Source organism: Choloepus didactylus, chromosome 6 (genome assembly GCF_015220235.1).
Source record: "Choloepus didactylus isolate mChoDid1 chromosome 6, mChoDid1.pri, whole genome shotgun sequence".
Classification (NCBI taxonomy): Eukaryota; Metazoa; Chordata; class Mammalia; order Pilosa; family Megalonychidae; genus Choloepus; species Choloepus didactylus.
This window is the reverse complement of record NC_051312.1, coordinates 88,112,256-88,136,182: the sequence shown is the minus strand read 5'-3', so window position 1 is coordinate 88,136,182 and position 23,927 is coordinate 88,112,256. Positions and strand designations below refer to the sequence as shown.

The window sequence follows — 23,927 nt, the reverse complement described above, 5'->3', positions numbered from 1 at the left end:
GCAGATGTCTGGACTTGCTCCAGCCCTTCCTTCAAGGGCCAGTGGTAGTTTAGGACTATAAGCTGTTTTCTTACTGGTTCACATCTGCTTAGGGTAAAAGCAAAACTCAGTGGACAGCTAGTAGGTTATTGCTAAGATCAGGGACATAGCCTTTATAACCAGTGTTTCCTTTGTTTCTAGGATACAGTAGCAATCTTTTGGCAAATGATTTAAGGAAACACTTTCTGATATTTACATTTAGCCAGCTAGCATTTTATGTGATGCTATTATAGTGATCACTGTACAGAGTGTTTATTCCGTTGCATTCCTTTCATTTGTATTTGTAGAAAAAATTTGATGATTAATAGGACTTTATTTTACCTGTTTCGTGGACAGCATTCTCATCAAGACCCAGGCATGTTTTATTGAGTCTTGTTCCTTGGCAGTTTTTCTACACAAAATGATTCCATTGACTTTCCCAGAGACATCTTACAACATCTAACTGCAATCTTTCATTTTTGTGTTAGGCCATTCATCATTGTTTGCCTCTCCTTGGCTGCTTAAACAATTCCTTCTGTCTTCTCTAAAATGGAAACTGAAGTTTGAACACTGGTTCTTCCCTTTGGATTATTTGATTATTCTTCAGTTTCTTCTCCAAGGTTTAGCTTTAGGCTCTTTATTTTATTTTTTATTCATCGATTAGGCTTTCTGTGTCAGAGGACTAGAGAGCCTTTTAATAGAGAATCTGAATTCTGGAATAAGATGATTAAGGAAAGTTCAGGTGATTATTTTTCATCACAGTGTTCATTCTCCCTACCCTACTCCCAGCATAGAACCAGGGCCTTATTTTTCCTGAGCAACTAACAATAAGAATGCAGAAGGTGCTATGTTATTCTTTTATTCATTAGACTATTAGGCATGTATTATGTGTATATCAGACACTATATTAATTAGTCCATGGAAAAACAGAATAAGATGTCCATACCTTCAAGCAATTTATAACCTAATCAGGATGATAAATAAACCTGAAGTTACAAATACTTACCTTTTCTAGCCTCTTTTATTTTTTTTCCTTATCTTTCAGTCTATAAATTAGGATAATATACTTTCCTGATAGGGTTATATCATTACATGAGCTTCTGTCTTTGAGGAGCTTAGCACAGTGTCTGCTGTGTAGTAAAGGATTCAATAAATTGTAGTGGTTACATTGATGGATGGATACAGAGTAAGCAGAAACTTGAAGGGAAGGGACCTGACATCTCCACCTGGACATAACAAAGAAGTTTACACGGAGGAAGAAACGCTGGAGGAATCTGCATTTACAAAGGCATAAAGGAATGAAATATAGGTATATTTAGAGAACCCTAAGTAATGGTATATCTAGGGCAGGAGAATGAAGGAGGTGAGCACAGTGAGAGATGAGGCTTCTGAGATAGGCAGGAATTCAGAGTTAATCCTGTAAGAGAAAAGGAACATTAATTTATATCAAGCAGAAGAGTCTTAAAGCTAGTTAATCAATTCTTAGGAAAATTTCTGATATATTACATATCTCTTTCAGGTCTCACTTGCCCTGGAGCCTTTGTCAGAAACTTACGACAGCTACCATCCTTTTCCTGCTACTGACGTGACAGAAAATGTGCTTTTGTCTGAGCAGGGAGTCAGAGAGAATATTGATCTCAGTGATACCCGGTTTCTGGTTCCATCAAGACCTCAGAGGATTCCTACCACCAAAATTGATGGAAAAGAATTAGCAACCAACAGTAGTAGGTCAACCACTCCAAGGTAATTACCACACCTAATACTAACCAATGTGTCAGCTAACTCCCTCTGTACTCATAATTTCTACCTTTCATTTGTTGGGTAAAAGACCAAAGGCAGAGAGAGTTACAGTCATTCATTCAGCAAATAACTATTAAATACCCACTGTGTCCCTGGCCCAGTTCCAGGTGGTGAGCATAGAAATTAATAAGACACAATTCCCGTTTTCAAGGACTGCTCACAAGCTTGAAAGTCCTTGAAGACCAGCATACAAACAGGTAGGACTAGATGATACACAAATGCCATGATAAATGTCCATGAGGGAAAAGAAGGGAAGGCAGTATTTTGTGAAACAGAATGAAGTAAGGAAAACATTTTTGTTAAAGTAATTATTTATCAAGCACTTGCTTTGTGTCAGGCTCTGTGCCGAGCTCTTTATTTTCATTGTCTCACTTAAGCCACAAATGTGGATAAAGTCTCTCTTATTTCCTTCATTTGGGAGATGAAAATCAGATTTACAAAGTCACATAGCAAATAAGTCACCTCTTTCAAACTCCAAGCTACACTGCTATAAGTCACTAATCTGCTTTCTGTCTCTGACCAAGTAGAATGTTAACATAACCTATAGTATACTGCTGAAGTTCTATTTTTTTTAAAACAGGGGAAAGGACCACTTATACTTTGTTGAGAACTCAGATCCAGTAAAGGATTCTTTCTTTGGACTACAGCACCATCTTAATTCAGGACAGAGTTTAGAGTTTGTAACTCTGAAAGGTGAAGCCCCACGGAAACAGATGTCTCTTCTCAACAGTTCTGAGTTCCAGCCTCAAACTAGGACAGTTGCAAAGAGTCACAGTGACTCATGCATTCTTTCTTCAAACAACCCCCCTACCAAGGATCTTCTTTCAGGTATGTATATGTTTGTTAGCTGAGACTAAGCTGTATTTAATGGGATTGCTCTGCTTATTGGCCAGCCTGCGAAGAGAACCAAAATTTCTTTTTGAACTAAAGAGCCAAATAAAAGGTAGCAGTCTTGCTAGAGTCCATAATCTCTCACCATTTAAAGGCAGCCCTGTTAAACCACTGAGTAACAATTTAAAATTACTAGTTGTTTATAATTGTAGGTTTGGAGAAGGAACCTGGATATATGAGGTGAATCTTTGTCATAGAAAAATATTAGTCTTTATTGTTTTCCAAATATTTCAAGGCAGTTAAGACTTCTGTCTCAGTATCACTATTTAGTGTACCACTGTGCAAAGGCTAGTACCAAATCCTTTTCACATTCTGAAAACTGTTAGTCTTGGTGGGAATATTTATTGGATAGCAACCTATAATCTTAAGCCTGGGAATTAAATATGACTCATGGTCAGACTTCTTTTAAAAACAGAAATAGTAGAGTCAGTTTATTCATTTAAAGATTTAGACTGAAATAAAAAAACAAATAGGGACAGTTAAATTACCTCAAGTTAGGTAGTGGTGTGATAAAAGCAATTGAGACATCTTACATTATACTGACTGCAATGATTGACCATATATCTCTCTGACATCAGGAGCATTACAAAGATTGTCTCCATCCTGACAAGCAAAATTTCCAAAGTAGAATATCAGCAGCATTAGCAGAAAAGCCTTATAAATAACTATATGAGTACATAATTATCAATAGTAAGGAAATTTGTTAATGAACAAAGATTATGTTCATACTTTTTCAATTAAAATAATCTATGATCCCCTATTTTAAAAAATATATTTCAAGATTATAAACTACTAATTTTAGTCATTAATGCAATCCTGGGCTACATTAACAAAAAGAAAATAGTCCCACTGTTCTAGTTTGCTAAGGCTGCCGGAATGCAAAACACCAGAGATGGATTGACTTTTATAAAAGGGGGTTTATATGGTTAGCAGTTACAGTCTTAAGGCCATAAAGTGTCCAAGGTAACACATCAGCAATTGGGTACCTTCACTGGAGGATGGCCAATGGTGTCTGGAAAACGTCTGTTAGCTAGGAAGACACATGGCTGGCGTCTGCTCCAAAGTTCTGGTTTCAAAATGGCTTTCTCCCAGGACGTTCCTCTCTAGGCTGCAATTCCTCAAAAATGTCACTCTTAGTTGCTCTTGGGGTATTTGTCTTCTCTTAGCTTCTCCAGTGCAAGAGTCTGCTTTCAACAGCCATCTTCAAAATGTCTCTCATTTGCAGCTCCTGTGCTTTCTTCAAAGTGTCCCTCTTGGCTGTAGCTCCTCTTCAAAAGCTCACTCTCAGCTGCACTGAGTTCCTTCTGTTATGTCAGCTCATTTATATAGCTCCACTGATCAAGGCCCACCCTAAATGGGTGGGGCCACACCTCCATGGCAATATCCAATCAGAGTCATCACCTACAGCTGGGCGGGGCACATCTCCAAAGAAACACTCAAATCTAATCAAAACTGATAACATCTGTCCACACAAGATTACATCAAAGATAATGGCATTTGGGGGACACAATACATTCAAACTGGCACACCCACTATACTCAGCTGTTGTCTGCTCGTACCTGGAATATTTTGTATAGACCTAGGCACCAGATACTGAGAAAGATACTTGTTCATTCAGCTGTTTATTCACCACCTAGTAAGTATGTGGTACTCTTCTAGGTGTCAAGAATAGAGCAGTTGAAAAAACAAAGACACAGATTCCTACCTATGGATGTTATATTGTAGTTGAGAAGACAGATGATAAACCAGATAAATAAGTAAATATGTAGTGTTAGACGGTGATAATGACAGTGGGGGAAAATGAAATAGGAAAGGTGAGAGGAGGGGCTGGTGGTTTTACATACATTGGCAAAAGGAAGGCCTCACTGAAAAAGTAATATCAAAATGAAGATCTAAAGAAGGTGACTTCCTTCTAAGGAGAGCAACTAAGCTGGTGAAGGGACCACCAAGAGATTTTTAGCCTAGAAAAAACAGCTACCATTTATTGAGCATTCATTATGTGCTAGCTACTATGCCAAGTTCCTGATAACGCATAATCTTAGTAAATTTCGTGAAAGCCTTGTGAGGTGGGGATTGTTATACCCATTTTAAAAATGAAGACATAGGCTCACAGTTATTGAGTGACTTATTTTTTAGCAAACTCAGAGAACTTCAGAGGCCAAGCAAGCAATATAAATTCTATGAATGAGCAAGACTAATGAGCAGGGGAGCTTGCACCCTGTTAAAGGGGATAACTCCTCCTCAGCTCCAGTCCATTCTTGTGTTAGACTCTAAGGTAAAGCTCTCTGCTTCCTCCTACTGTTTGCCTAGGCCTGTTTTTTTGTTTTTTTTTGTTTGTTTGTTTGTTTGTTCTTATAATAAGAACTATGCTGGCGAACTGTGCAGGCCAAACAAAACATGTCCACAGCAGGCAAAACCCAAGGGTTGCCATTGTGCAACCTCTTCCATAAGAGTTACTAGAATCAATGGATTTAAAGATAAAGCAGTACAGATTTTGGCTCAGTATAAGGTAATATTCTAACCTATACAAAGATTGGAGAGTGCTGTTTCAAGAGGCAGGGATTCCGTATCACTGGGAGTGGTCAAACATGGGCTGAATAACATCCTAATGGAAATCTTACAGATTTGATTAAATCGTCAAGTAGACAGTTGGTTCTTTAAAAGTCCCTTCCAGTTAAGAGATCCTGGGGCACTAAGATTAAGTGGGCCATTTTAGTAGGCCTAGAGCTAAGGTCATGAGAGGGACACAACAAATACATAAGCCTAATTTTAACAAATACATAAGCCTTATTATCTTCCTAGTCTTCAGTGTGCTGACATCGTAACAGAAAATGGGATGTAGGGCTGAATCAGTCAATTAATTAATATTTGTGAAATGCTCTACATCCTGCTTCTAACAGTTGGGATTTAGAATAGAAAGCAGGGTATTGGAACAAAAACTAAAAGCTGTATATCTCCTGTTTAGCAGGGGCTGTGCACAGAGCATATAGGAAATAAACAAGGGAAATATTAGTCCTGAACTCACCTGAGTGCCCTTTCTGTATGCTCAAGAAATGATTATTAACTTGAGGTGCAGGGAGATGCCATGGCAGCTCTCATAGTGTAGGATACCAGTTTACCCCTGAGAAGTGAAGAAAAGATGTCTTGTTGCCATGCCTTTGAATTTAGAGAAGCTTTTCCAAACCATGGCTATTTCAGCAGTGGAACCACTGGGAGACCAATGAATGAACCAAAGGTGCTTAGATTGTTCCCTCCTCTATGCTTATTTCCTTTTTAAACCCTGCTTTTTGGGAAATACCTTAAGTACTCATCCTCATGACCAATTAATTAACTTAAAATATTACCGTGCCCAGAGTAATTTACATTTAACAGAGGTGAAAACTAAGCTCAAGTCAGTTCAACAAGTATCTTTTGAGTGCCTATTTTGTGTCAGTAATTGAGGATACAATAATAAATAAGATACAGTCCCTACCCTTAAGGAATTCAGTCTAGTAAAGGAAACCAAAGGTAAAATGGATACATTACAATTATGTGTGGAATCTGTAGCAGTGGAAGCATTCATTCTTGTGAAAACGTTTTACCAACTGCCTGATATATGTCAGGCACTGTACCAGGCACCAAGGATACAAAGAGCAACAAAATCCAATCCCTGGACTCATAGTTGATAGGCTGAAACAGAAAATTACAATATTGCATTGATAAATTTTTTGATAAGGGTTAAATACCAGGATTTTTGAGAGTATAGAGGAAGTATTGTGTTTAAAGAATTGAAAGTAGTTTGGTATGGTTAGATCATAAAGTACCAAGGCTGTTTTCTCTCTAGAAAGTTCAGAGTATTAGCAGAAAAACTATTTTTTAATATAGCCCTGAACAATCAAATGGAATTTATTATTGACTTTGCTTTTTATTAACCACTCTATTCATTGTTTATTGAGTGCACCCACCTCATTATAGAACATTAAACTATATCTAATAAAGCCAAGGTGCCAACTAGAAACTAAAGCGAGAAGGGTTTCCTGTCACCAGACTTCTTTAGCTGGAAGATGTTTAGATTTCAGCCAAATTTCCAATGCTAGCACACCATGTCTTTCATCACTTTCTTAGTGAATAAACAAGACAGTCTTTTCGTGATGAATCCCAAAGTGTTTGTATAAATAAGTGAATTCTAAATGTAATATTATTCAGCCATAACTGATGTAGAAAAAAAGTTAGTACATATTTTAATAGAAAAAGCAGTTACAAACAGTATATACAGGAGACTTCCAGGAAGATGTCAGAATAGGAGGTGGAGAACAAACTTCTCCATGAAAGGGACTAGAGGAAGGGCAGAAGTTACCCAGAACAGCTGTTTCAGGGTACAACCAGCTGGAGAGGGGACTCTACATCACATGGTGGGGACTTGGCTGAAGAGACAGAACCAGGGAAAACAAACGAGTGTCAACCTTGCAAGGTGTTAAAAATAGGGAGGTATTGAGGGAAAAATACAGTCAATGTAAACTAGAGACTATAATTCACAGAATCATTGTATTATGCTTCCTTTGGTGTAACAAAGGCAATATACCAAGGTAAATGCAAATAAGAGGGGTGATATAGGGGAGGGGTGTGAGACATTGGTGGTGCTGTCTGACTCATTATTCTACTTTGATCTAAGGTTATCTTTCCTTTTGCTGCTTCCTAGCTTTCATGTTTTTTTCCCCCTTTTTTTCTTTTTCTTTTGCCTCTCTACCTTCTTTGACTCTTCCTCCTCCTTTGTGGAAGAAATGTAGATGTCCTTATATAGATAGTGGTGAGAGTGGTAAACACATAAATATGTACCTATACAGCAATCATCGATTGTTTACTTGGGAAGGAATATATGGCGTGTGAACAAACCATCTTAAAAAAAAAAATGGGTTGATGACAAAACCTTGAGGGCAACATACTGAGTGAAATAAGCCGGACACATAAGGACAAATGTTGCAGGTTCTCACTGATAGGAACTAATTATAATATATAAACTCATAGACATGAAATATAAGTCACCAAGATATAGACTGAGGCTAAAGAATGGGGAGCAGTTGCTTAGTATGAGCAGAAGGTTCAAGGAGGATGTTTGGAACCAACAGAGGTGACAGTAGCACGTTGTGAGAATAACTTAACAGTGCTGAATGGTGTGTGAATGTGGTGGAAGGGGAAGCTCAGAGTCATGTATGTCACCAGAAAGAAAGTTGGAGTTAAAAGATGGGAATGTATAAAACAGTAAACCTTGTGGTGGGCAATGTCCAAGATTAACTGTACAAATATTAGAACTGTCTTTCATGACCAGAACAAATGTATGACTCTATAGCTAGAAGTTAATAATAGAGGGGCATATAGGGAAAAATATACACCTATTGCAAACTATATACTACAGTTAGTAGTATTTCAGTGTTCTTTCGTGAACAGTAACAAATGTACTGTACCAATACTATGAGTCAGCAATGGGGGGGGTGGTTGGGGATATGGGAGGATTTGAGTTTCCTTTTCTTGTTTTGTTTTGTTTTTTTTTTTCTTCTTTGTCTTTCTTTTCTGGAGTAATGAAAATGTTCTGAAAATTGAAAAAAAGATTAATTGTGGTGATGGATGCACAGCTGTATGATGGTACTGGGGGCAAATCTTTGGATAATTGTATGGTATGTGAACAATCACAATTAAAAAAAAAAAAAAAAAAAAACTAGATTAGGAGGTAGGCACTTGTTTTCTACTCCCACTTACCTTCTAAGCTGCTATGGAACCTAAAGAAAATGATGATACTTCTCAGTGTTCCTAGGAATAATATCACTAATCTTTTAAAAGGAAGCCTAAGAAATGAAGTGGGGCCATATATGGAATAGTGGTTAAAACCATAGGATGTGGAATAATGCTGACTGTACCATGTACCACATGGAAACTTGGGCAAGTTACTTATCCTCTCTGACTCAGTATCTTCATCTGGAAAATAAGCAAAATAGGTAGTACTTATTTCAGAGTGTTGTTAGAAGGATTAAATGAGTTAATGCATGTAAAATTCTTCGAATAGTACCTCTCATGTGGTAAGGGTTTAATGAATGTTACCTGCTATGATTTGTTGTTGTTGTTGCTATTGTAATTTAGGGATGGGGTAAATTTTACCAGTTAGGTAGTCAAAACTTGGGCTCCATCCTGACTTTTCCATTGACATGCTGTGTGATCTTGGATAAGTCATGGAAATTTCGGGGGCATTCTTTTCTTCATCTGTATAAGATAGAAATTTATTGTCTCTATGGGTCCTGAAGGTTTAGCTGGTATAGCTGTTAGTGTTTCTTGGATAAGAATGACCTTAAAACTCTTATATACAATAAGAGAATCCAGTAAAGTATCTGGATACAAAAATAATGTATAGATACCACTAGTTTATTTTGAACAAACACCAGTTCAATGAATGGATTTAGCAACTCCCCCCGTCCTGAGTAGAGACATACTCTACTGCTGTAATGCCAACATCTATAACAGTACACCTAGTAGAAGCTCCGTAAACATTTGTTGTTAAGTGTATTTCCTCAGGGAATTCCCAAGTTAATGGGGAAGGCAGCCAAATAAGCCATTGTAAAACATTGGTAAGTCCTGTGATGATGAAAGGCAGTGCACTGAACATTACAAGTGTTTCTGCTACATTTTAGATTTTCTGTATTCTTCTTTTGCCCTCTTTAGCTCTGATTGAACAAGGCAATAAGCTGCGTAATGCCATGGCAGTTTCTGCAATGAAATTAAGCCCAGATACTAGTATGTTGTTGGGCGAAGTTCATCCACCAGTGAAAGAAGATTTTCTTAGAAATTCAACACAGTAAGTTACAGGATAGAAGTGAACCCCAACAGTTAATGATTTCTTAATGATTTTTAACCTGTGTTTTTGTCACATTATGGAATAAATAATCTTAGAAATGTTCATCAAATAATTCTTAATATGGTGAAAAAGAAGCCTAAACTATGAATTAAGGTATTCAAAATCTAGTCCTAGCATTGGCACTTCCTAAATGGGTAAATTCTTTGAACTCTCTGAATTTGCATTCTTATATATGAAATGGGATATTCTTTCCTGCCTATCTCACAGAAATGAATTAAGATTTTAATGTGGGAAAAGGCTTTGTAAATTGTAAATTTTTACATATGTCTAAAGCAGTCTAAAGTAGATAATATTTTTAGTATTTGGTCTGCCCCATGTATCAACTCTTAGCTCAATTCATTATGATTTATATCTTTCACATCTGTTAGCCGTTGAGTGAGAAATTATTTTTCCAAACCTTAGAATCAAAGCCTTTTCTAGGAATCCATTTAAAGGCCACATTGAAGATCGCCTTCTCCCTCCAATTGAGAATACATTTTGGAAGCATGAAACAAAAGCTGATTCTAGAGCCATACAGCTGCTATTAGGCAGGTAAGAGCTACTGTTAGCTTTCTTCTTTTAAATTCTTCCTCAATTCATTGTGTATATTGTTTCTTTGTATTTGGTGATCTTTTGTTGAAATGTGGAAATTTTGATATTTTAATGTGTTACTGCTGGAATTTAGACTCTGAGCTGTCTGTTCCTTAAGCTAGTGTTATGACAGAACTTTCTTTGAATGCCAGGAGCTAGCCAAAAAAAAAAAAGGAAAGAAAGAAAATACCTTTCCCAGCCTTTGCAAATTGGCCTAACTAAGTGCTCTCCTTCAGAGCTTAGCCATGCAATGACTTTAGGGAATAGCTTGAGGCAGAAGTATAGTGTCCTTCCTGGTCCTTTTGGTGCATGCCTGATCCTAGGAATTCCCCCACATGGATCCAAATGTTCCCTCACCCATAAGAAGCAGCATTTCCTCATGATCCTAGGCACTGCACTGTTTGTACCACAGCCAGCAATCCTTTGCCCTAGGCAGCTGCAATTTGAATGTTCTACAGCATTCTGTAGGAGAGATTTGTGAGCTGCCTTCTTACACACAGGGCAGATTCTGAGACAGCAAGACCTTAACAAGCATCCTGGTTCAGTCCTTCAGGCTGCCACCAGATAGACTGGCCCAGACATACGTGCTCCTAGTATGTGCACAAAGATACACTGCTTCTTCCAGAACCAGAGACCTGCACTGGTTCCAGGCTAGGGGATGAAGGAGGAACCAGCAAGGGTGCTCACCCTGTTACTGCAATCCTTTAACTGTTTTCTTGAGTTTTGAGAAAGATGTTTCTGCTGGTCCTTGCTTATTGTTCAAACTTCTGTGGGGGCATGGAGCCCTGGAGCTTCTTACTCTGATTGGGGTAGGCCATTGTGTACGTTAACAGTTTCATCTTTCTAAAGCAACACATCCTAGGATAACCAAGTCATTCTTTGTTCCTTGAACTACTACTCATTGCCTGCTAAATAAAACACAATTTTTAGCCTTGGCCTTCTATTATGGAATGGTCTCCAATCTTACCTTTCCATTCTTCTAACTGCGATATCATGGTATAATGAAAAGAGAATGGATTTTAAACAAACGCAAGTTGAAGCCCAGTGTCTATCTCTTATTAGCTGTGTGGCCTTAAGCAAATATTTCTGCACCTCAGAGGGGTCAGTAAAATTGGGATTATACCTAACCTTGCAAAACTTTTGTGAGACTAGAAATGATATACGTAAAGAACTAACACTATGCTTGATGTGTAGTAGGTGTTCAATAGGTGGAATTGTTGCTGTTATTGTTAATATTATTACTAACATGTGTCCTTGAGCCAGACTCATCTATTTATTATCTCCTGAATAAAATACTATCCACTTTGCTGTCTCAGAAAGTAGTAAGGCACTGTAGTTAAAAGCAATATGTGCAGAGTTATACAGATGTGAGAGAACATGTATGTTTCACAAACTCCAGTTAGTTTCATTTGGCTAAAGTTTAGACTTAGAGGTACGGGGCAAGACTACAGAGTCACTTGGTATGGCTAATATTAGGGTAGATAGAGAGTAGAGTTGTTATGTGAAAGGTTAGAGGAAGGCTTATTTTGAAGGACTTTGAATATTAATGAATTTAGACTCTTATTGGGTAATCTTCAAAGTATCAAAAGAGTAGAAAGATCACTCTAGCAACAGTATAGAAAATCAGTTGAATAGGAGAGATGGGAAAGCATGTATGAGTTTCTCTCCTACTGGAGGCAGAAAAGTAAAGACAGCAAACATTGAAATAACAGGATTTCATTACTGACTAGTTGTAGAGAGAGGGCAAAGAGTCAAAAATGACCCCTAAGGTTTTTGCTGTAGTGACTCCTTGGATTATAACGATTAATTGATAAAAGAATCTTCAGGCAAGAGCAAGCCAGGGAGTTCAAGATAAGTTCAAATCTGTTAAATTTGACATGCTTATGGGAAATTCAGGTATACCTGTCTTTTAGGCCACTTAATATAGAGAGCTGAAGCTCAGGGGAGAGGACTGGTGTAGTAATAAAAATTTGGGATTTGTTAGGCTACACTACAGTAATTGAAACCTTGGGAGTAGAAAAGCTCAACCAGGGTTAGTGTAGTATAATGAAAGTAAGAATAAAGGACCCAACTTTTATGCCCAATACTTTTTTTAAAACCTCAGTAAAATATTGCTAAAAGAATAGAAAAGGCTTCAACTCACAAGAACCCAAGAGAATGGGAGGGGAGGTAACAGCAGGTGAAAGATGTCAATACAATTTTGAAAGTCAGAAAGCCGATGGACAAGGGTAACTGACCTAGAAAAGTGGAGAAAGCTATACATACTATGCGTTAGAGGACTAACAATTTGATTGCAGAAGCCCAGAAAGACACAGGAATTAGAAACAACATGTATCTCTGAAGGCAGTGTCTGGAATTTGAGGCTAAGAACACAAGGACTGGTTAAGAAAAAACAAATAGCAGCAGTTAGATTCCCCACCACTCTTGCTTCAAGACCTAGAGACGGTTAAGTGTAGAGGTTAGTCAAGAGGCCTCAAAACGGACTGCTTATGTTTGAATCTGAGCTCTGCCACTCACAAGTAGTAAAACCTTACTTAAGTTAACCTTCTGCTGCAGTTTCTTCACATGTAAAATGGACATGTGATATTATGTTATGTGGATGGAATGAGTTGATTCCTATAAATTTAGAACACTGCCTAGCATAGAGTAACCTCCCAATAAATGTCATACTACTCTCCTCAACCCACAGAGCCAAGAGTCTGCCATTCCCCCACCCAAGTGAAAGACTAAAAGTTTATTCTTTGTAGAGGTATAGTTAGCAGATTTCTAGATTCAATGATATCAAGCCCAACTGTGAGGGTAGAGCTGTAATGGCCTCCAAGTATTCAAGTTAAAGGGAAGAGTCAAATGTCTCTCACTTTAAATCAAAAGCTAGAAATTATTAAGCTCAGTGAGAAAGACATGTTGAAAGCTGAAATAGGCCAAAAGCTAGGCCTCTTGCACCAAAAAGGTAGCCAATTTGTGAATGCAAAGGAGAAGTTCTTGAAGGAAACTAAAAGTATTACTCAAGTCAACACATGAAAACAGCCTTATTGCTGATCTGTAAAAAGCTTTAGTGGTCAGGATAGAAGATTGAAACAGCCACAACATTCAGTTAAGCCAGAGCCTAATCAAGAGCAAGGCCCTAACTTCAGTTCTATAGAAACTGAGAAAGGTGAGGAAGCTGCAGAAGAAAAGTTTGAAGCTAGCAGAAGTTGGTTCATGAGGTTTAAGGAAAGAAGCCATCTCCATAACATAGAAGTACAAGATGAAGCAGCAAGTGCTGATGTAAAAGCTGCATTAAGTTATCCAGAAGATCCAGCTAAGATAATTGATGAAGGTGGCTGTATTAAACAACCGATTTCAGTGTAGACAAAAAAGCCTCATATTGGCAGAAGATGCCATCTAGAACATCATAGCTGGAGAGAAGTCAATGCTTGGCTTCAAAGCTGTAAAGAACAAGTTGATTCTCTTGTTAGGGGCTAATGCAGCTGGTGACTTGAAGTTGAAATCAGTGCTCACTTACCATTCCGAAAATCCTTAGAATTAAGCTGAATCTATTCTGCCTGTGCTTTATAAACGGAAAGACAAAGCCTGGATGATGGCACATCTGTTTATAACATGGCTTACTGAATATTGTAAGCCCACTGTTAAGACCTACTGCTCAGGAAAAAAAATGATTACTTTCAAAATATGACTGCTCATCGACAGCATACCTGGTCACCCAAGAGCCGACATGTACAGTGAGATGAATGTTGTTTTCATGCCTGCTAACACAGCATCCATTCTGCAGCTGATGAATCAAGGAGTCATTTCAATTTTCAAGTCTTATTTTTGAAGAAGTACATTTTGTAAGGCTATGGCTGCCATAGAGAGTGATTTCTCTGATGGATCTGGGCAAATTCAATTGAAAACCTTCTGGAAAGTATTCACCGTTATAGATGCCGTGAAGAACATTCATGATTCATGGGAAGAAGTCAAAATATCAACATTAAGAGGAGTTTGGAAGAAGTTGATTCCAGTCCTCATGGATGACTTTGAGGAATTCAAGACTTCAGTGGAGGAAGTAACTGCAGATGTGGACTGAATTGCTACCAACTTGTGATAAAATTTTAACGGGTGAGGAGTAGAGTTGCTTCTTATGGATGAGCAAAGAAAGTGGTTTCTTGAGATGAAATCTACTCCTGGTGAAAATGCTTTGAACACTGTTGAAATGACAATAAGTGATTTAGAATATTACAAAAAACTAAGTTGATAAAGCAGCGACAGGGTTGGAGAGGATTGACTCTAATTTTGAAAGAAGTTCTGTCTTTCTAATGCTATCAAGCAGCATTGTATGCTACAGAGAAATCTTTCACATAAGGAAGAGTCAGTTGATGTGGTAGATATCATTGTTGTTTCATTTTAAGAAATTGCCATAGCCATTCCAACATTCAGTAGCCATCAACACTGAGGCAAGACCCTCCATCAGCAAAAAGGTTATGACTTCCTAAAGGCTCAGATGATGGTTAGCATGTTCATCAATAAACTATTTTTAAAGTAAGCTATGTACAGTTTTTGAACATAATGCTATTGCATACTTTATAGACTACAGTATAGTATAACATTTTATATTCACTGGAGAATCAAGTTTGTGTGACTTGCTTTATTGTGATATTTGCTTTATTGCCTTTGTCTGAAACCAAACCCTCAATATCTTCAAGGTATGCCTGTATTTGTTACTTTTCTAGTTTTCATTCTGTTATTAATTTCCAGCTTTATTCCACTGCAGTTCAAGAAGACACTTCGATTTCAATATTTTAAAATTTATTAAATTTGATTTGTGCCTAACAATCCAGAAAATGTTCCATGTGCCCTCAAGAAGCATGTGTATTCTGCTGTTGTTGGGTAAAGTGTTCTATATATGTTCATTAGGTCTAATTCGTTAATAGTGTAATACGAGTCCTCTGTTTCCTTATTGATCCTTTGTTTAGAGATTTTATCAATTTTTGAGTGTTGTATTGAAGTATTCAACTATTATTGTAGAAGTAAATTTCTCCCTTTAATTCTGACAATTTTTGCTTGATGTATTTTGGGGCTCTGTTGTGAGATGTTATCTGTATATGTTTATAATTGTTATATCTGCTTACTGGATTGAATCTTTTATCAATATATAATATCCTTCTTTGTCCCTGTTATGTTTTTTTTTACTTAAACTCTATTTTGTCTAACAATAATGTAGTCACTCCAGCACTCTGTTGATTTCTGTTTGCTTGGAATATCTTTTTTTTTTTTGCCCAAATACTGTCAACCTTTTTGTGTCTTTGTATCTAAAGTGAATCTCTTATAGACAGCCTATAGAGGTTCATGCTTTTTCATCCAATCTGCCAATCTCTCCTTTTAATAGGGGAGTTTAATCAATGACATTAAAGATAATAACTGATAAGGATTTACTTCTGCCATTTCGCTATTAGTTTTCTGCGTGGCTTCTATGTTTTTTGTTCCTAATTATTCCGTTACTGCCTTTTTCAGTATTTTCTGCTTTTTGGTAGGATACTCTTTTGATTCCTTCTTCTTTCCTTTTCTTTTTCTTTTAGCTCTTTCCTTAGTGGTTACCTTTGTTTATTCTTCTTTGTGCTCCTCACACTTGGTAATTTCAATTGTCTTATCTTCAAATTCATTGATCGTTTTCTTGCCTGTTCACATTGGCTGTTAAATCCATCTTGAGTTTTTCATTTCAATTACTTTGCTTTGCAGTTCCAAAATTTCTGTTTGGTTCTGTATACATTGTATGCCCATTAACATAGATTTTTAAATGTTACTTTACACATTTACCTGTTAAATCATATTAGGGGAAAAGCAGTCACAAACTAAAAGTACAAATATAGGATTGTATATTTACCTATAAATGTTCTTTATTTCTTCTTAGGGCTTCGAGTTACTGTCTAGTTTTCTTTTATTTCAGCCTGAAGGACTCCTATTAGCATTTCTTGAAGGGCAGTTCATCTGGTAATGAACTCTTTCAGCTTTTGTTTATGTAAAAGTCTTCATTTCCTCTTCATTTTTGAAACATAATTTTGCCATATATAGGATTCTTGATTTACAGTTTATTTTTCTTTAAGGACTTCAGATATGTCATCCCACTCTTCTGGCTTCCATGGTTTCTGATGAGAAATCCACTGTAAAACTTACTGGAGATTTTTATTTGTGACCAGTCATTTCTTCCTGCTTCCAAAATCCTTGCTTTGTCTTTTGGATTTTGACAATTTCACTATCACGTGTCTTGGTTTAGATCTGTTAGAGTCTATCCTGCTTGGAGTTTGTGAGCTTGCTGGATGTGTATATTCTTATCTTTCATCAGATTTGGGAAGTTTTTGGTCATTATTTCTTCAAACACTTTTTTTGCCTATTTCTTTCTCTCATCCTTGTAGGACTCCAATGACATGTATATTGATATGCTTGATGTCCCGCAGGTCCCTCATGCTCTGTTTATTTTTCTTCATTATCTTTTCTTTCTGCTCCTCACACTTGGTAATTTCAATTGTCTTGTCTTCAAGTTCATTGATCCCTTCTTCTGCCTGTTCACATTTGCTGCTGAATCCATCTTGAGTTTTTCATTTCAGTTACTGTACTTTGCAGTTCCAAAATTTCTGTTTGGTTCTTTTGTAAAATTTCTATATTTTTTGCAGATAATGTTCCTAAGTTCCTTTAGTTCTTTGTATATGGATTCCTCTACCTCGTTGAACATATTTAAGACAGTTGATTTGAAGTCTTTTACTAAAAGTTCTAATATATGGACTTCTCAGGGATGGTTTCAGGCAAATTCTTTTTTACCTCTGAATGGGCCATACTTTCCTGTTTCTTTATGTGTTTTGTAATTTTTGTCAAGTATTATCTTATCATTCTTATTCTTGTTGTTGAGGTCTGGAGCTATCAATTTGTGACTTTTCTGAACTAATTTTCTCCCAAACAGGGAAAGGAAGGAGAAAAGAGAGAGAGAGGAAAAAAAAAGCTGCTCCCTCTTCTTTACAGTTTTTGCCTAAGGGGGTTGGAACAATGGCCACTCTCAGATCCGACCCCCCCAGTAATCTGAAGTAGCTGCTCCAAAGCAGCAGACTACTCACTCAGCCAGGCCCCAGCAAGCTGCATCAGAAGCCTGGGCTGCAATCCCTACTGTTGCCCATCATGAGGATGAGGGGTGGGAGCAGTGGCTGCTGCCCAGAGGGTGAAATTCAGTGATATTTATGCAGTTTAACTACCTCTTATTCCACTTCTTCCCTGGATGTTGCACAGTATTCCATAAGAGTCCAGAGTTTCACAGTAATTGGTTCAGACAATTCCTGTTGTTTTGGTGGAAGGACTGATTCCTAAAGCTCCCTACTTTATCATTTCTACATTCTATTCCCCCTTCCTCTCCCTAACTCGTAATTTGAACAGATAGCCAAGATTTACAGACATTTGAGGAATATCTCCAACATGAACTCAGAGACCAAAACACAAAAGAAAATTTGGAAAAGAACGATGAGGAAAAATCCCAAAAAGTCAAACAAAAAGGACACAGTTTACAAATAAGAAAAATATATATAAAATTAAGGGTGTTTTCAGGAGATTTGACATCCAACTAATGGTAGTTCCAGAAAAATAAGATGTAAAAAAGAACATCAGTAGCTTATGAGGGCTGACAGTGGGATTGGGAAAGCCATAAGGACCACACTCCCCTTTCTCTAGTTTATGGATGGATGAGTAGAAAAATAGGGGAAGGAAACAAACAAACAGACAGGCAAAGGTACCCAGTGTTTTTTTTTACTTTAATTGCTCTTTTTCACTTTAATTATTATTCTTGTTATTTTTGTGTGTGTGGTAATGAAGGTGTCAGGGATTGATTTTGGTGATGAATGTACAACTATGTAATGGTACTGTGAACAATCGAGTGTACGATTTGTTTTGTATGACTGCGTGGTATGTGAATATATCTCAATAAAATGAATATTAAAAAAAAAAAAAACATCAGCATTTCTCATACCACCCCCAGCTTCCTGTTGCTGCAACTAAGTTCTGGATGAGCGTGGGTATTTGATGAAAAACATTAATCTACACATCAAAGAAAGTCAATGAACCCCAAATATCATAAATGCAAATAAATGGGTGCACAAATAGACACAGTGTAGGAAAAATGCCGAAAGCCAAAAAAAAGAAAATCTTGAAAGCAGCAGGAGAAAAATGTCTTATGACTTACAAGAAACCCCAATAAGGTTAACAGCTGGTTTCTAATCATGGAACTCAGAGGTCAGTGTGATGACATACTCAAAGTAATGAAAGAAAAAAAAAGAAACTGTTAACCAGGAATCCTATATCTTCCATCTTTCAAAATGAAGAAGAAATTAAGACATGTCCAGGTAAACAAAAACAGTGAATTTGTCACTAACACAGCTGACTTACAAGAAATAATAGAGTAAGTTCTTCATGCCAAAAGCAAGTGTCCCTAGATGATAATTCAAATCCACACAAAACAAAGGGCACTGGTAAATTTTAATATGTAATTAGTAAAGACTGTATAAAAGCGTATTTCTTCTCTTTACTGATTGACAAGGCAGTTGAATTATACAATATGTATATACTATATTATTGGGACTAAGTCATATAGTAATGTAATAAATTTGCCAATCGCAGCACAAAGGAGATGAGGGGAGCAAAGCTGTATTGGTCTAAGTAGGAAATTACTCTTGATGGTAACTCAAATTCACAGGAAAAAAATGAAGAGGACCAGGAATTATAAATAAGATTAATATAACTATAGGTATAAATATATACCTGCTCTTCTTTCTTCTCTCAGCTTCTTTAGAAGACATAAACTATATAAAGTAATAATTATAATAATGTATTATTTGCTTTGTTAAATTTATAGATAAATGTGTTTAATAATATAAAAAGGGAGAAGGGGAATAGAGATACATAGGAGTAATGTTTCTATATCTAACTGGAATTCAGTTAATAAAAACCTGAATCTCTTTCTAATAACTTAAGATGTATAGGGTGAGAAACACAGATGGCGGCTAGGTGAGACAGGGCAAAAATACACTTCCGTGAAAAACACTAGATAAAAACCAAAAAGTGACCCGGAGTACCGGTTACAGCGATGCGCCAGCTGGACGAGGTCTCCTAGTATCACAGGGGCTATATACTTGGTGAAACCGGGAGTCTGCATTCTGAAACAAGTGAGTAAGCTGGCTGGAAGACTCGCAGCTGTGCGGAGGTGAGGGGAAGGGGAGGCCAGGGCTTGGCGTTTGGAGACCGACTGGCTCTTTTTTAAAAAAAAAAAAAAAAAGGGAAAAACCCAGGAGCGGCTGCAGTTGCGGGAGTGGGAACCACGCAGTAAAACACAGCAAGAGGGGGCTGGGCCGGCCTCTCGGTGTCTGGCCTGGAGGATAGTCCACTGCAGATACCCTTGGGGCCGGGGGAACGGAGGGGAGAGTTGGAAGCTGAAAGAAACCCCGCGGCTAGCAGCTGGCTCCCCGGAGGGCTGGATAAACTCCTGCCTGGGGCCATGCCCACAGCCCAGAGCCCTGACAGTTGTCCTGGAGCTGGGAAGGAGGAACTGTGTGAGGAGGGGGGGGTTGAGACACCCTGTTCGGCCATCTTTGCATCAGGTGGAGAGTGCCGCTGCACAGCCCAGCGGCCCAGGGCTTCCCTTGAGGGACAGTGCACACTGGTGATGTAGCACAGCATTCCCTCAGCAGAGCTCCTGGAGGATCGCGGCTGGGAAGGGGGACCCACTCAGAGAACCCAGGGACACTACGCCAAGTCCGGTGGTTTGTGGGACAGTGAGAGAGAGGGTCTGGGGCTGAAATGAAATGAAGGCTTAGACTCTTGCAGTGGCCTTGAATCTCCAGGAACCTGGGGGATTTGAATATTAAAGCTGCCCTTTCTCCCTGGCCACCCATACACATGCCCCACATTCAGGGCGGACGGCTCCAGCAACACACCCAATCTGAGTTCTCCAACTGAACCCCACAAGAATCATTTCCCCACACAACATGGGAACAAGGTTGAGACTGACTTGAGGGGTATAGGTGACTCACAGATGCCATCTGCTGGTTAGTTAGAGAAAGTGTACGCCACTAAACTGTGTTTCTGAATAATTAGATTGGTATCTTCTTTTTTACAACTTGAAAGAACCCTATCAAGCAAAGCAAATGCCAAGAGGCCAAAAACAACAGAAAATCTTAATGCATATGATAAAACCAGACGATATGGAGAATCCAACTCCAAACACACAAATCAAGATATCGGAAGAGACAAAGTACCTCACATAATTAATCAAAGAACTACAATCGAGGAACTAAAACATGGCAAAGGATTTAAAGGACGTCAAGATGACCATGGCCCAGGATATTAGCGACATAAAGAAGACCCTAGAAGAGCATAAAGAAGACATTGCAAGAGTAAATAAAAAAATAGAAGATGTCATGGAAATGAAAGAAACTGTTGGCCAAATTAAAAAGACTCTGGATATTCACAATACAAGACTAGAGGAAGCTGAACAACGTCTCAGTGTCCTAGAAGTTCACAGAACAGAAAATGAAAGAACAAAAGAAAGAATGGAGAAAAAAATCGAAAAAATCAAAATGGATCTCAGGGATACGATAGATAAAATAAAACATCCAAACTTAAGACTCATTGGTGTCCCAGAAGGGGAAGAGAAGGGTAAAGATCTAGAAAGAGTATTCAAAGAAATTGTTGGGGAAAACTTCCCCAATCTTCTACACAATATAAATACACAAAGCATAAATGCCCAGCGAACTCCAAATAGAATAAATCCAAATAAACCCATTCCGAGACATATTCTGATCAGACTCTCAAATACTGAAGAGAAGAAGCAAGTTCTGAAAGCAGCAAGAGAAAAGCAATTCACCACATACAAAGGAAACAACATAAGACTAAGTTGCGACTACTCAGCGGCCACCATAGAGGCAGGAAGGCAGTGGCATGACATATTTAAAATTCTGAGAGAGAAAAATTTCCAACTAAGAATACTTTATCCAGCAAAACTCTCCTTCAAATTTGAGAGAGAGCTTAAATTTTTCACAGACAAACAAATGCTGAGAGAGTTTGCCAATAAAAGACCTGCCCTACTTCAGATTCTAAAGGGAGCCCTACCGACAGAGAAACAAAGAAAGGAGAAAGAGATATAGAGAATTTTAACAGACATATATAGTACCTTACATCCCAAAGCACCAGGACACTCATTTTTCTCTAGTGATCACGGATCTTTCTCCAGAAGGGACCATAAGCTAAGACATAAAACAAGCCTCAAGAAATTTAAAAAAAAAAAAATTTGAATATACTCAAAGCACATTCTTCAACCACAATGGAATACAAATAGAAGTCAATAATTTTTGAACTGGAACTCCACTATTTACTTCCTACATGATATGAAATACACAGACTCTTAATGACAAATCAGTGGTTTTGAACTCAATGTAAAATATGTAATTTTAGACAACTATATAAAGGTGGGGGAATGGAGGAGTATAGGAACATAGTTTATGTGTCCTATTGAAGTGAAGGTGGTATCAAAGAAAAACAAGATTGATATGGATTTAAGAGGTTAATTTTAAGCCCCACAGTAAACACAAAGAAATTATCAAAGAATATAACCATAGAGATGAAAAGTAGAGTTTGGGTTAAGAGAAATGGGGGAAGGGGCAATGGGGAGTTAAGAATTGAGTGTAGGGTTGCTGTCTGAGGTGAAGGGAAATTTCTAGTAATGGATGGTGGGAAAGAGCATTACAGCATTCTAAATGTGATTAATCCCACTAATGGAAGGCTAGGGAGGGGGTGGAATGGGAAGATTTAGGCTGTATGTATGTGTCCACAATTGATAAAAAAAAGACAGTCTAAATAGATGACAATTGAATGCCAAAGGTGAACTTGGATAAGATTGGAAGATAGGGGACAGGTGGCTCAAAGGGACACAGTTGAGACATAAGGAAAAGGAAATATAGAATGTAAGCTTCATATCATTGTTGAATCTCTTGTACTTCTTAGCTACGCTTAATGGGATTGCATAAAAGAATGTTCTTGTTCATGGGAAGTGTATATGTGAATTATAGTGTATGTTCAAGGATGTGTGCAGCTCATTCTCATATGTTCAGAAGACAGAGCAATAGATGACGGATGATAGGGCGGGAGGGAGGGAGGGAAAGAAATAGCGATGTGACAGCATGTTAAAGTTGGTGGATTGAGCTATCGGGGGAGGGGTGTCAGAGTATGATGGAATTCTGTGTATGGGGTTAGTATTGTTTTTGCAACTGTTCCTATAACTTTGAATTTATTTCAAAATAAAAAAAAAAGCATGCAAAAAAAAAAAAAAAAAGATGTATAGGATTAGCTCTAGAGCAACCACTAAGGAAATAACTAAAAAAAAAATAGAGTGAAAAAATCATTCAAGAAATTAAAATGCTATGCTAGAAAATATTCACTTAATCAAAAAGAAAGCAGTAATAGAAGAAAAGATTATCAAAATAAGATATGAGACATATAGAAAACAAAGTAAAATTGAATATGTAAATCTTAACTCTATCAATAATAATATTAAATATGAATGGGTTAAAAATCCAGTGAACCACTGCTGTTCAACATTATCCTAGAAATTATAGCCAGAGCAGTTAAGCAAGAAGAAGACATAAAAGGCATCCAGATTGGAAAGAAAGAAGTAAAACAGTCTGTTTGCAGATGATATGATCCTTTATATAAAAAATCCCTCACACTGCACTGGCAAGGTTGTGTGCAAAGGACTGGGCACTGGAAGCCATTTGCCACATACAAGCACATTTTTTAGAATTCTTAACTAAACTTCTGGTACAAGCTTAATTCATCATCATAGGGTTTTGTTGTTCTTGATGTTTTTGTTGTTGTTTTCATTGTGTTTGTGTCATTATTTTTGTTATTGTTTTGCTTTGTATGTTTACTTTGTATGTTTGCTTGTTATTTCAAGAAATAAAATTCATAAATTGAAAAAAAAATCCCAAAGAACTTAGAGCTAATAAACAAATGCAGCAAAATTGTGGGGGTACAAGATCATCCTGCATAAGCCAATTTCATTTGTATTCACCAGCAATGAAAATTCTAAAAAGGAAGTCAGGAAATCAATTACATTTACAATAATATCTAAAAGAATAAAATATCTAGGCATTCCTTTAACCAAGTATGTAAAAGGCTTGTACACTGAACTATAAAACTTTGCTTAAAAAATTGAAGACTTAAATAAATGGAAAGACGATCTGTGTTCATGAGTTGGGAGAATTAATAATAGTAAGATGTCAGTATTACCCAAAGAGATTTAGAGATGCAGTGCAATCCCAATCAAAATTCCAGCAACCTTTTTTGCAGAGATGGAAGAGCCAATTCTCAAATTCATATGAAATCTCAAAGGACCCTGAATAGCCAAAACTATATTGAAAAAGAGGATTGAAGTTGGAGATCTCAATCTTGGCAATTTTAACACTTACTACAAAGCTACAGTAATCAAAACTGTCATAATGGCACAAGGACAGACAAATAGACCAATAGAATAGAATTGACAGTTTAGAAATATACTCACACATCTATTGTTAATTGATTTTTGACAATTGTGTCAAGTCCACTGAGTGGAGAAACAATAGTCTCCAACAAATGGAGATCGGAAACTGGATTAGCTGGATATCCACATCTGAGAGAAGGAAACTGGATTACTACCCAAGACCATAAACAAAAATTATCTCAAATTGGATCAACTACCTAGATGTAAGAGCGAAACCCATAAAACTTT

The 23,927-nt window shown here is 37.4% G+C and overlaps 1 protein-coding gene across 5 annotated transcripts in view; it reads left to right on the top strand.

The window, feature by feature from the left end:
• The window catches only part of C2CD3 (C2 domain containing 3 centriole elongation regulator), a 227,137-nt gene that overhangs the window by 51,972 nt on the left and 151,238 nt on the right, over positions 1-23,927 (top strand). For 4 of the 5 annotated variants that reach the window (XM_037840623.1, XM_037840621.1, XM_037840620.1 and 1 more), the window contains exons 4-7: positions 1,538-1,761; positions 2,399-2,646; positions 9,397-9,529; positions 9,992-10,120. In XM_037840623.1, coding sequence (XP_037696551.1) covers positions 1,538-1,761; positions 2,399-2,646; positions 9,397-9,529; positions 9,992-10,120 — 734 coding nt within the window. The remainder of the gene's footprint in view (positions 1-1,537; positions 1,762-2,398; positions 2,647-9,396; positions 9,530-9,991; positions 10,121-23,927) is intronic. The other variant, XM_037840622.1, reaches the window with a different exon arrangement.